A 13,977-nucleotide genomic window follows, 5' to 3' on the forward strand; every position below is an offset into this window, starting at 1 on the left:
CAGCAGCAAAACAGAGCAATTTAATGGAGGAGAAACACCCTATCCAATTGCAGGTGCAAAGGGAATTCTGTTAAGTGGAATGTAATTATCCAAAGAGGTGGCACCTAGGAGAGAGGGAGACATTTCCCTTAATATTCTCATATAGGGCTCCGGCTGCTTCTCCAGCCCCCATGTTACGGGGGAATCAGCATCGCAGCCTGGCTCTGGGGTTGCGGTGGAATCTCAATTTACTTTCTGTCCTAAGGATCCCGACAAAAAAAGCATCTCGGAGACTTTTTGTGGGTTTCCAGATTCCCACCCTTTCAGCCAAGGACTGCCACTTGCCTATTTCAAAGACCTAAACCAAACTAGAATGCAACGAAGAATGTGGCTGGAGGTGGAGGTTTGGTACATCCATGTTCCTTTCAAGCAGCACGAGGCTCTGTCAGCTACAAAATCTGCACATTATATAAGAAGGAAAAATCATTGTCCTAAAACTAGTCATGGCAGGGTGGCTTGATTTAAATTGTAATCATGGTTTAAACCAGCAAACAGAGAATCTTGATTTAAATAATCAGTTTTAATCTTGTTTTGCATGTGTGCTTTTCTGTTATTTTCTTTTAAAACTGGTTGATTCTCACTGATTGGTATAATTTGCTGCTTCTTTATGCTAAATCAAAGAATATCCTATATCTATACATATTTATTTCAGCAATTATATAGTTTAGCATGCATTTATTCAGATTCCTACTTTCTACATTTTTTATGAAGAGAAAATGGTGAACAACAGATTTCTTATTCAGTAGATGATTGCTGGATTTTTTTTTTATTTTACATTTATTTGGAACTCACGTCAAGCTGTATTTAAATGGAAACAGGAATTCAGTCATAATTTCACCCCCTTCCTCCCAAACCGAGTGTAATAAAAGTACTTGAACCTGCTGGAGATACGAGAAGAAAATAAGTCTTGCACAGAAAATGAATTGGCATTAACAAAGACAGCACTAGCTGTCGCTGGGGAACTGGAGCAGAGGTGCATTTCCAAGAAAGCTCAGCAATGCTTCTTCCTCACTGGCAGTGCTGGCTTAAATAGCTCCCAGGTGTTTTTGCTACCCCACCCTCAGCCACTGGCCCTTATTTGACCCAAAATCGGGAAGATTTTCTATTGGATGGGATTTCTGCTGCTCTACCCTGGCTTCAGCTGATCTCGCTGTGTGGGATGGCAGTGACCCCACGAGAGGTGTGAAATCGCAGCTCTGTGCCCTGACACCCTGTCCATGAGGAAGGGCTTTAAATCACACTTATTCTGGGGGTAAATCTGAGCTGGACTGCATGAGCAGTTGCACCGGCACAACCGTGGGGATGGAGAACGCCTGCAAGGGAACGGGCACTCGGGGTGGCAACTGGGAACCTCTTAAACCAGTCGTCTGCCCAGATATAATGTGTCCTGGTAGTCGCTGTAATGCGCCTTGTCGCCGGTGTTATTCATACAGATCTTCCCATCCCCTCCTTTTCAACTGGTGGTGGACGCCTGACTTCTGTACATGCTCTTTGAGCTCATCTACCTGAGTGACTTGATGGGGAAAGAAAGTCTCCCTTTCCACCTGCAGAAGCAGCAGTTGCTGTCAGGAGCTGAGCTGGCACTGCCACGGACTGGCACTAGGTGCTCGCCCAGAGGCTGCAGCCAACTCACTACTGTGACTTTCCTTTGCAACTTTGGCAGTTAAGACATAGTTGCTTGGAAATGATCTAAGAATGATTTACAAGTCTTTAACATATTATTCTGAATTTAAGCTTTAGTTGCGCCTGCCATAATTCCCCATTTTATTTAAACAGTTTTTTTATTTAAGGCTGAAATGTGTATTTAACTAAGTTTAAAAAAAAACCCCAAATACGTTTCTAACTCCGCCCACTCCAAAGCAACCAAACCAGGGCAGAAATCAAAGCGCATGTTTCTGAATGCGGCAGAAAGCTGTCATTTTGATGAAGTAGTTCGTTTCCGAGTTTGCCATTGCTGAAGCTGGTTGTGGAAGCCCTGTAGCACTTTGGGGGGGGTGTGTGTGTGTCATTAAATACAGCAGCGAGAAGAGGTCTGCGCTGGCTGCCAGTCCGTGCTGCTTGGCATGAAAAGGTCTCGCCTACGGAGAGAGTTGCAAGGGGAGAAACAGCCACCGCCTGGATGCTGCAGCGGGGGAGAGGCGGCACATTCCGGAGCCTCTCGCACTGCTTTCAGCAAGTGCCCTGGGCACCTGTGACCATTAGAGGACCCGGGAAGCTCTTGTGAGCTCCAGGGGAGCTTTTTGTGTAATGGCTCATGCGGCATGGTTTGTTTGATGCTCTCCGTCTCACAGTCGCTCAACCCACGGCTTTTAAATAAACGCAGCAATAGTAACAACAAAAAGCAGCTTTATTTTCACCCCTCTCTCCCCCCCCTCCAAGATATTTGGTGCATATTTGAGGAGCTGCCTAAGCCAAAAGCCAGTATTTTAAACACTTCAGCACTGAAAATTCCTTTAATGCATTACCAGATAGAACTGGTGTACAGTTACAGTTGCTTTATTTGCTGCTATCCATATATTTGATTAGAAAATACCTGGGTTCACAACTTAAAAGGGGGTGGAGAAAACAAGGAAGAACATCCTTATTTTCTAACAGGGAACGGAGATAAAGAAAGAAAGAGAAATGAAGTGATGCAGCCAAGGTTAAGCACTGTCTGTAGCACAGCCATGGGTTAAATCGCTGGAACTGGAGTTCGGTGCCCACCCAAAAGCAGCCCTTCTCTGGGTCCCATAACATGTCTGCTCCCCAAATGCCCTTGCATAATTTAGACAAGTGACAAAGGCTTATTTTTGTTTGAGCCGTAAGGAAGTTACATTTGTAAAACGTTTATTCTACATGAAGATCAGACTGGAATTATTATTTTCTCTATATAGACATGTTTCAAAATGATCTGTGCTGGCATGGACAAAACAAAACAACCTGCCTTATAGCATATAATTAAAGTTTTTAGGGGCATCTCAAAGAAACACTGAAAACTTTGCAGAATTAGGGCAGCGCTGCATTTTTAATCGCTGCCCTGGATTGAATAAAATGGCATTTTTGCTAAAAGTTAATCAAAAGCCTCTGAGAAATAAAGCAATGAGATTTTAATGAACAAATTCTCATGGCAGAAGCTGTGCTCTCCTTTATTTGGAGCTCAGTGGGCACCTCTGGGCATGGGTAAAACAAAAATAACGTGCTCTTTCCTCTCACTTTGTTCTACTTATGGGTGGAGACGCATCTTCACTGGAGGAAGCAAAGCCAGCTGTCTCGAGGGGCACTGGAGGAGGCTGGACCAGATGTGGGCTAACACTCTGTGTGCTGGACCTAGAAGCAGATGCCGTGGTCCAAATGGGAATTCAGAAATACAGACATGAGCATCTGGGAACGCCAGACCGGGGAGAAAGCCTGCAACACCTCTCCCCGGTGCAGGAAATAGGCTGTACCTCTTTGAAAGGCTGCGGTGGCGTGCCCTGTCCTGCCCATTGCAGCTTGCTGTGAGCCCTACACATCCAGGGCGAAGCAGAAAGGGGGGAGAAGGCAAAGGTAAAAGGCACTATGTCCCCGGATCCATGCTTAACCGCAGGCTTAACTCTACAGGGCAGGGGTCCTTTAGCCACAGAGATAGATATCAGACCATTTTGAACCCTAAGCCATCTCCCCTCGTTTGGATTTATTGTTCCCGATAATCCTTTGCTTTTCTCCACGCTGCTTCTCTGTCGTCCGTCCCAGGGGGGCCTGATCCTTTGCGTAGGATGGAGTTCACGTCTGGCCCTAAAAGCCAAATCCCGCTCCAAATGCCCGTCGTGACCACGCCAGCTCCGACGGCCCTTGGTCTCCTGACCATAACCCTCGCTCCGTGGCACTAGCCGTTCCCCATGGGCACTGCACACAAATCCCACCCTAAAAACAGGCTGGAAGCAAAGTATTGCTGTTAAAAGAGCGATAGGTCTTTTGCTGCTGAACCTAGCTGTATTCCCCCTCGGGTGTTTCACACCAAAAGAAGTTATTTATGGCACTCAGAAATAATGTAAAAAATGCACATATTTACTTCCAGAATATTTGGCAGCCTTCCAGCAATATTACTAAATGCAATTATTTTCCTTAAAAAAAAATCTCCATGACAAGGCAGTCTAAAGTGGCAAAGGAAAGGACAAAAATTAACAGTGTAATTGAAAAGAACAGTAAATTCTTACCTGTTAATGTTGTTTCTACATGCCCTCTCCCCCAGTATTCAGGCTATTAATGAGTTTCTAGAGTTTGGGCCTTTTTTCCCTGCTTAATGGCTTCACCATCATTGCAATAATAACAATGTGAAACCTACACACTAACCTATATTGAACCGCGGTTCATTACAGCAGAATAACATTGTGAAGGGTTTTAATGTCAGCGTCCTTTCAGACGCAGATTACAGTAATACAGAAAATACATTCTCTATGGGACACACCATATGGGAATAGAAATAATAAAAAAAAGAAAATGGAAAGACTTGTTTCCCTCTAGAGGCAAGCAGGCCAGTGATGAGATAAATTAGCCCTAGGAATCAGTGGGAATTCCTCCACTGTGGAACAAAATCAAGATACTGATCACTAATGCAGCAATAGAATTATTAAACTCAGATAATCCTGTGTACCTTCACCCCTTAAACTGGGAGCAGGGATGCCGCTGCCTCCCTCTGTGGTCCGGGGGCTGAGCTACGTGTAATCAAAGGGACAATCGGCTCTTGGGTGGTTGAATCCTGGCTGAAAGACAGTGGCATCCACTTGTTACCTCATTTGAGAGGCTGTTTTACACCCAGTGGGCAGGGGAGTTAGCTGAATGTGGAGGGAGATTAAGGGTCTGTTGCCCTGAACCCCAACAATTTACTGTCCCATCAGGGTAAAACTTTCTCGAGACTCTTGTGGAGTGAGGTGGTGCCTCACCTTTTCGCTTTCAAGAAGCTTCTTGGGGCTAATGTCTAAAAAGGACAAAAAAGGTAAGAGGACAGAAAATATGAGGAATCCATCATCAAGAATGTCAGTGGTTAGCAAGTCGGATCACAAGTAAAGAAGATGTAACAGCCTTCAAGGGAGCCATTTTTCAGTGGAGAATGTAGCATCTGGGAAGATCATGTAGCTAAAGTCTCCTTTTTAGGACTAATATTCTACATAGGAGTATTAGTATCTTTACGATTGGAGAGCCTGAAGGCACATTCCTTCCCCTGACCTTCACATTTCAAGTGATCACCAAGACTCTGAGTACCTCTGTGAGGCAGCTTCAGTAGGTTGCGATATCTGAGCAAACCCCATGTACTGTTAACATGGGGCACTTCGTGCAAAACCTACCTGGAAAGGAGCAGTGTAAGGATTTTGAGGAGCTGGAACAGGGAAGGGAGTTAAAGAAAATTCCCTTCTGGATCTGCTACTCATTTTTGTAGTTCTTCGCTAACTTCTGCAATTGATGATGGATCTTTAGTGGTAAGAGTCTGCCTAATTTTTATTTCAAGCTGAAACATCTTGTTAATATTAAGGTTACAACTGATAGGAGGCAAGTGAAAGATGACAGCCAGCAGATGCCTGATCTTGACCGGGTAATTCTAATTTATTCTTGTTGTCCGCTACTCAGAAAGGCACAAAGGAAGCTTAATAAAGTATATCTCATAGCACATTCCTTCTTTTCTTATTTATTGTGAATAATTATTTTTTTAAAAAAATTAAAAAATCTCCTTTCTGAATTCTCCAGAGCCTGAGTATCACATTTTTGCCTACATGGTTTGTGGAAGAATCATGTCTGAAGCACACATTGGAAGTACTTTATGATGCACTATTTAATTCAAAGGAGGAAAAAAAAAAAAAAAGATGATGTTGCTGCAACTACAGTAACAACATTAACAATCGAGTGTATGAAGCCTGAAAGGAAATTACTCGGCAAAACACAGTAATAAAAAGAAAAGTCACCATGGATTATCAACTGGGGTATTAATAAATAGTTTGTAATGCTAAGATTACACAGTAATTCTGGCACTGCTAATTGCACTGATATACTGGATTGTATTTTGGGCCAGTGATTGGGATCCACATGATCTGGGAAACAGGAAGGTGAATGTAAAGAACATTGAGTAAAAATCCTTCCTCTGCAGAGGGTCAGAGCTATTTAGGAGAAGCTTGCAAAGCCTCTGGTTGCAAATGCAGGCAACATTAGGAGATGAGCTCCGCACAACCAAGGGGAAGAAGAAAAACACACCGAGTTAATTACCATTTGCCTATAGCTCCCCTAGCTATTGTAAAAGAGTTCTGAGGAGAAAATATTTGGGAAAAGCTGATGAAATTCTGGAGCATGTGGCTTGACCACCGGGACAGCTTTCTGATTTAATAAGAAGGCAAAATATATACAAGAATCCTAACAGCAAACAGCATGTTGTGGTGTGTTTAACCAAGAGTCCTGGGATTTATACCACGCTGGCATGCTGACTATTTTGCGAAAACAGCTAGTTACCAGCATACACCTAGGACCTACTCTAACACTGCTGATGGCAACGGGCGTATTCAAAGGCTTCAGCGAGGTCTGTATCAGATACCACTGAATAAGTGAAAGCATTAGTTAGATTTCCGAACTACCCAGGAGAAATAAAATTGTATGATGTTTTTGGTGTTCCTCGTTTGAACGACTTGTCTTTAATTATTTCCTGCTGTAATGTACCCCTGTGTTTCTAAGTATCATCTATAAGCATTCAATTCTATCGAGTCCTAATTTCCTATGCAGTTTCTTAAGCGCTTCTTCCAGCAGCAGTAATGGCTTAAGCAGTGTGGAAGCAGAAAGTGTGGTGGTTACTGCAAGAAATGTTCTTTAAATAATGTATTATGTCAATTAAAATGGCTAAGAGTTGAGACTGTGATGGTAGAGCAGGCAGAGCTATCGTGAGCTTTCCAGCTCCTGATAGCCAGGACGTTTCACTTTTACAAAAACCTATGAGAATTTTCCAGAAAGGCAGCATATTTGATGGGAAAGCAAAAGTTAACCGTATCATATTGGCTACCTTTCTGGTCAAGTTGGTGAGGCTGGGAGAGCAGGTTTGGGTACTGGGCTGGTTGGTTGCTTGGCAGTTTGAAAGCTCATTGAAATGCATCCCAGGACATAGCGACTAAAAGAAGAATTATTCCTCTCTGTAGGATGTGGGTCCAGCAATGTAAAATGAATTGGTGCTCTTAATCCTGTCACCAGTGAGTGTCTGTTCTGCTGTAGTCACTGTACCACTTTTGGCACTGACTGGTGATTTCAGAGGTGAAGCCAAAGACAAGTGGACCTTGAGATTAAACTGCTCTTCCTCAGCAGAGGTGACCAACCGATGCCCGGTGCAAGCGTTGGGGCTGATCGTTCCTGTACCCAGTTCATTGCTGAATGGAAGATTTGGGCCCACAATGCCATTCTCACCCCTTTTGCACACAAGCAATGCATGCCGAATAGATTGCAGGATGACATGTTTCCCATGTGTTTTTGAACTGTGAAGATGGAAAGAAGGACCGGGCTCAGCAGCATGGCACTGTTTGACAGCAATGGTCCTGCAGCCTGAATTTTGGCTTCCAGGGTGGTTATACCTGGAATTTTAGTTGATGTCTACTAACATCTCAGTCGCTAGATAAGAAAATGCCACACTTCTGCTGCAAGAATTTCTTCACACAATAGATCACAATTGAGCAGCTCCAGCTTGGTTGAACCGTCCTGAGCCATCTGATGTTACTCATCCCGCCTGTGAGATCCTCCTGGCCTCTTGATAGTGCCCACATTCTTCCCAAGAGCAGATGATGACAGAGAGAAACATCAGCTCTGATCTGCACATGTACACAGCATTAATCACAGCTGACTTGTCGTGCTAATGAAGAAAACCGCTCCTGCTCTCTACCACTCCCTCTCGTATTTAACCAATTATGTGCCTTGGTGGATATTAACACTAAGCCCAGATTAAAACTAAAGTGAATCCTTAGTTTGCCTCAGTTTATTTGGAATAGCCAAAAGTTAAACTGTACTTAGTTTTTTTTTCAGAAAAAGGGCTGCAAGTCCACTTCCGCAAAGACTAATTTTAAAAATGTTGTTGGCCCTGGTCTAAAGTAATCCTGCAGTGGCTGTGCTGGATAAACCAGTAAGCTCTTTATCACACAGAAGGCAGAGAAAAAAGCAATTCTTTTGTTATGGGAAGGCATTCTGTGTGGGACTATCTACATTTTCTGCCCATCTTTCATGTTCAGATCTGTCTGGGGACTACCAGCATGATTCATAACAGTTTGGGCAGATCTGGGCTAAGATCTCCCTTATAGACCCAAAGTAAATATCCACAGCCTGTTTCTTGGGTGCTTACGCACAAACAGAGTCCATCTCTGCATCTGATGGGAGTGCCCTAGGCAGTACAAAAGCATGAGGAGCTCAACGCCCAGTCTGAGCAGTCCTACATGCCCCTGGGGTCAAAGAAAGCTCAGCAATGTTACAAACTGTTGACGCTGGAGAAGGAGGGATGCTCAAGAGGCCAGCAAGTGCAGCCACTCTGACTGAGGCAGCATCCATCATAGACCATTCTCAACAGCTTTTTGTCTAGTTTACACTTATAATCTTTTAAGACTGGAGTTCTCCAGACTCCTCTGACCATCTCTTCCAGAGCCTAGCTGCCTACAAACCATTTAGGGGAGGAGGATCTAGGTGGCTAAAGGGAGACCTAGCTGCTGTCTTGTAACTATTTTAGGTGTGGGGATATACAGAAGATGGTGTCAGACTGTTCCTGGAGATGCTTGATGAGTGGACAATGGACAATGGGCAGAGGACACGAGTTGTGGCAGTGGAAATTCTGGCTAGCTCTTAGGAGAAGAGTTGTTCACAACAAGCGTGGTCAGCACCAGAACCAGGGCATAGAGGTTGTGGCCTCTCCATCCTGGGAGATACTCAAAGTGTAACTCAGCAACCTGATCTGACCTCAAAGTTAGCCCTGCTTTAAGCAGGAGACTGGACAAGAGACCTTCAGTGATGCCTTCCAACATAAATTATTCTGTGGTACAGTATTTTTATGATGACATCTTTATGACTAGAAGTATTTGTATTTAGTATGTGACTGAATTGCTGCAAAATAAGTCAATTTCTGGAAGACTGTTGCCTTGCTCTCCTTCATTGTGCTCTTCTCTATATTAAACCATTGTTGGCTCAGTACAACGCCTGTTCAGGGTTACCTCAGGTAATGCCAGTTAACTCCAGGCTCAGATCCAAATGACCACTTCAGGAACTTCTTTTGCTTCAATCACTCTTGCTGAGAAACAGTGCAAACTAGTAGAGGAAAGAGGTTCTCCTAAGTTCATTGCTAGACTTCCAGGAACCAAACTCCTCCCTGTGCACGGGTCTGAACTGTTAATGCGAAGTCACAATTTCAGCTTAGCCTAGATGGTCACACTGCAGAATAACCCTTGAGCTCCGTGAAGTGTGTGCTACGTTAGCAGCACAGAGTGAATGCATTATGCCTGGACAAGGTGCAGTAACTTGAGCAGGCCCCTCTGTCCCCTGACTCTGTGAAGTGACCATCCAGGTCGAGCGAAAAGCACTGCCCAACAGAGGGGAATCCATTGGGGCTGTTTGGGTGTGCAGGATCTGAACTCAGGGCGATGCCAGAATTATAACTCAAGCTAACTCTTCACTGAAAACAAACTCTTAACCTAGTAAAAGTGTTCAACCTCCTGGAAAGCCTGGGAACAGTTTAGATAAAGTAACGCATGGCTTTTCATTCCAGCTGCCTCTGCAAGTGATTTATGGACTGTAATATGCCATGGAACCAGAGCACTTCATCAGTTTCCTTAAAGACAGAGGGGTGGATTGTGGCTGCACTTACTGAGCTGTGCATCTGTTCCTTCAAGGCATCACCACTTCTGAAATGAAAGCAAACCTGCTTTTCGAGGGAACCAGACCTCTCATTTTCTAAGAATGCAATAAATGTCTCGGTAGAATCTTGCTTTGACGGCTTTGGATTTACAAACATCAGAAGTAAATTCTGATTATTTATTTTGGATAAATAATGAGCAACATTAAAATTGCTGATGTTAACCTTCATTGGAAAAGTTCCTTTAATGGGCCCCATAAAATCTTCTATTGATGGCAGGTTCATAAAGCTCCATATTGACTTCAGCTAAAGGCTATAACTTCTATCAATACTGTCAACAATTAATATTGACTAATAAAGGTATCCTGTAAACTGAGTCATAGCATTATGTTACTTTATGCTGCCATTAGCAAAATTTCATGTCTTCTTGAAAACATTTCTCCTATAAATCTGGGATTTCTCAAAGTAGCCGGTGTGATAGCTAGCAGCGGAGAGCCCAGGGTAACGCTGCTTCTGGGCAGAGGGAGGAAACACAGAGCAGCCTTCGCATTTGCTAGAGAAAGCTTCTGAGAGGGTCTTAGGCTTCATTTTCTCCAACAGCAGGCTTCAGGTTGTAAGGGTTTTGTGTGCAAAAGTTTCTCACACCTTTATGAATGAAAACGGCCAAATTTTGTGTACAGTTAAGACTTGTCCTTAGTCCTTCTTCTTTTCTTCCCTTGCAACCTTTGGATATGTTTTTTTCCACCAATTCAACTGCAGTCCCTATATTGAAATGATATGCCTTTCTCTAAGCTCTGGACTAGTTTTTCTGACCTGAACCTGCCTGATGTCTCTGCTATCTTCCCAGGGAAGTCTGAGCATCAGCTGAAGCTCCCCAACAGAGTTTGAATCACAATATTTTCCCTCGAGTTCCACCACCTCTTTTTTTTGTCAGTATGAACAATACAATTACATACTGGAAAGCACAGCTCTCTAGATTTTATTTATGCTACACAGACTTTGTATTTTTGAGTATGATATAGCCTTTGTCATTCAAAACACTCAAAATCTCAGACTGCAAGTGCCTATGGTCCAAAGAAATTCCTTCTATGTTTGTACAGAACTTAAAAAACCCGCAGGTGTGTTCTCTACCTTTCTGCTTTCCCTTTTCTAGTTGCTGTGAAATGGTGGTTCAACAAATGGCTAGTGTGGCATTAAGGGAAGAGGAATTGGAGGTTGCCTCAGCCCTGACATGAGTACTGCTGCCTCTGTTATTAGTTTCAGTAAAGCCTTTCAAGGCATGTGCTGTTGCTAATCTGTTGTTGCTAACATAATTTCATTTGTAAGTGATCTGTAGGTACAAAGTTGCATTTGCACGTGTAGAGATAGCATTACGGAAACCAGATAAAAAGACCCCAGCAGCTAATGTAATTCTTGTCTCTTAAGAAAAAAAAAAAAAAAAAAAAGACTAAAATTCTGTATTTTGCTTTTCTTAGTAGGCGTGGAAAGAAAAATGTATGGGTTAGGATCACAGCTGCTCATACACCACCATGAAAAAGCAGAAGAGAGAGCTTTAGATACACAAGAATGGCATGGAAGAGCAAGGTGTTTGCTTTTGGTTGTTTTCTAGCAATTTCTTGGGAGTGTGCAAAACTCTAATTGACCCTGATGATTCCTCTGGTTTTTCATCAAAACACAAGGCTTGGAAGGAAAATGATATAGTCTGGCACTGTGTGTCTGCCTGGCCTAATGCGTGCAGAGCTGTAAGATACTGCACTAAGAAACTTTAAAAAAATTGTAAAGATAATTTTAAAAGATTCTTCTGTACATTCTTTAAACACAAGGCCATTTATCTTTGACCTTTGCTAATATATCATTATCTCTGAGCAGAAACTTAATAAGCTTCAACTGTAATTTGTTGGAGTTAAACATAAAATCATGTGGGTGGTGTATGTCTCACCATGTCATGGCTTCCCAAGGAAAAGTTATCACCATTTGTCACTATAATACTGTGGCAAAAAGCATAAAGAGAACAAGCAATATAGTCATTTCACATCAGCTTTCTGTGCTGAGCTCAATCTCCCAATGACTTGTACGCAGTGGCTATATTAAGGAGCAGGCTGTGCCATAATTGAATTAAAGGTGCAAAGGCATATAGGGCTGTGTGAACCCCCGGGTCAAGCTGCAATTGAATCAAAATCCTCTCTCCTTCCTATACTGCTTGGCAGAACTGCTGACCAAAAGGTTCACAGACCTACAAAACACATGCAGGAGTCCCCGCAGCTGGGGACACAAAGTTACAGAGATAAAAAATCTGTGACCTTCAGCTTTTATTTCGCACGAAGAAAAAGTCTTCTAAAACTATTTCACCATCGTTTTCCTTCAGAGAGCAGTCAGCTGATTTACATAAATGAAACGGCTCCTGTCAAGGAACCAGCGAGGAAAAGAAGGAAATTATCTGCCCTGAAAATCTGTAGCAAAGATAAGAGCAGCATCAGCCAGAGGAGGGGAGATTTAAATGCTTTTTGTCTGAAAGGTCGCTACAAAAAGCAGAGAGAGTATTACAGCCACTTAATGATCTCTGTCGCTGTGATAAATAAGTAGGAGCTTCTCCAGCAGTTTATTAACAAACACTGTAGGACAGTACAAAAGGCCACGACATGGGTCTATTAGAAGAGTGTTTTCACTGAGTCTGAGAAAAAAACCCAACAGAAAACCTAAGGAAGATTAAGGTGGAGCGGTAAGAAGAGCCATTCCTGGTAGAGCTCGAGGCTGACATTGCATGCGCTGTCACCACTTACCGGTTTCAGTGTTCTCGTGCTCCGTGTCGGTGAGGGTGAGGTTGGAGTTGGCCCGGCTCGACAAGCAGGAGCTGCGTCCAGACTTGGTGTTGCGTCCCCAGAGCCTCACGGGGTGCTCGGGTGACATGACCACATCTGCCTCCGTGTCGGCATCTGAGCCGGTGCTGATGGAGTAGCCACAGTGAGGCAGCCCGATATCAGTCCGGTACAAAGTCCCATGGGTGGGTGTCACATCTTCAAGACCCAGCTCTCGCAAAGAGAAGTTGGCTCCTGGGACAAAACACAGCAGCCCCGTTACTCTTTAACAGGAGATGGTTTCATCTAGCACAAGTCAATAGCAGAACCGTTCATCCTCTGTCTTCAAGTGGGGAGCAGCAGCACCCAAGTCCTAACCTCATATCAAAAATTTCCCTGGTCTAGGTTAGTGGGAGACCAAGTGACCATGCCAAGACCAAAAAGCAGCTCGATTCCTCCTTCTAGAACCTGACAAAACCTCAGGAGTCTTCAATGAAATAGAATCATAGAATCGTTAAGGTTGGAAAAGACCCTTAAGATCATCGAGTCCAACCGCTAACCTATCACTGCCAAGTCCACCACTAAACCATATCCTCAAGCACCACGTCTACCCTTCTTTTAATACCTCCAGGGATGGAGACTCAACCATCATCAAATCATCAAATTTGAAAGCAAAGACACACAGAGATATGGTGGAATTCTTTAGGAGAGACAAAATGTAATCTCGGGAGAAATCCAAAATGAAGCATGCAACGATCAAACTCCTACCATACACCTGGCAACTCTACCACAGTAGGAAATCTGAGTGAGTTCTGCTTGTTGAAATCCCTGAAATTACATACTGGGGGTTTAAATTTCCTTTGGCGATCTCGCTTTCCCCTTGCTGACCACTCACACTTTGACTCAGTTTAGCTATTAATTCTGACACAGTCACAGCAGAAGTTATTTGGCTGCAAAGAGATGCAATTGTTTAGCTGACTAAAAATATAACCTGAAGAATGACTCTTGTGTTCATGTTTAGTTACCTGCAGAGCTTCAAAATCAGACCGAATCAATGTGAATGAGGCTTCAAATATTAGTACGCTTTGTTCGGAAAGTTGCTTGAGGAAGCTGGGGAGAGCAATCAGTGACTCCATTTTAATCCACATTTATTTATTAATGTGTGCTTTTATTTCTCAGCCCTGAATGTTTTTAAAAGTTCTTGGCCACCTGTGAATGTCTTTAGCTGCACCGTGCATTTATATGGCACAATGCACCCTGGCTCCTGTTACGCTACGCCTTGATGGGGTGGATTAAGGAACTTTATCTATAACCAGTAGGAGGCATAAGGCCCTGGAC

General features: G+C 43.4%; 1 protein-coding gene across 5 annotated transcripts in view; it reads right to left on the minus strand.

Annotated features, from left to right (window-relative positions):
• The window catches only part of TENM4 (teneurin transmembrane protein 4), a 609,630-nt gene that overhangs the window by 333,035 nt on the left and 262,618 nt on the right, over nt 1-13,977 (minus strand). For all 5 annotated transcript variants that reach the window (XM_075076073.1, XM_075076149.1, XM_075076381.1 and 2 more), the window contains one exon: nt 12,625-12,894. In XM_075076073.1, coding sequence (XP_074932174.1) covers nt 12,625-12,894 — 270 coding nt within the window. The remainder of the gene's footprint in view (nt 1-12,624; nt 12,895-13,977) is intronic.

This window comes from Phalacrocorax aristotelis, chromosome 1, assembly GCF_949628215.1.
Source record: "Phalacrocorax aristotelis chromosome 1, bGulAri2.1, whole genome shotgun sequence".
In the NCBI taxonomy this organism is placed as follows: domain Eukaryota; kingdom Metazoa; phylum Chordata; class Aves; order Suliformes; family Phalacrocoracidae; genus Phalacrocorax; species Phalacrocorax aristotelis.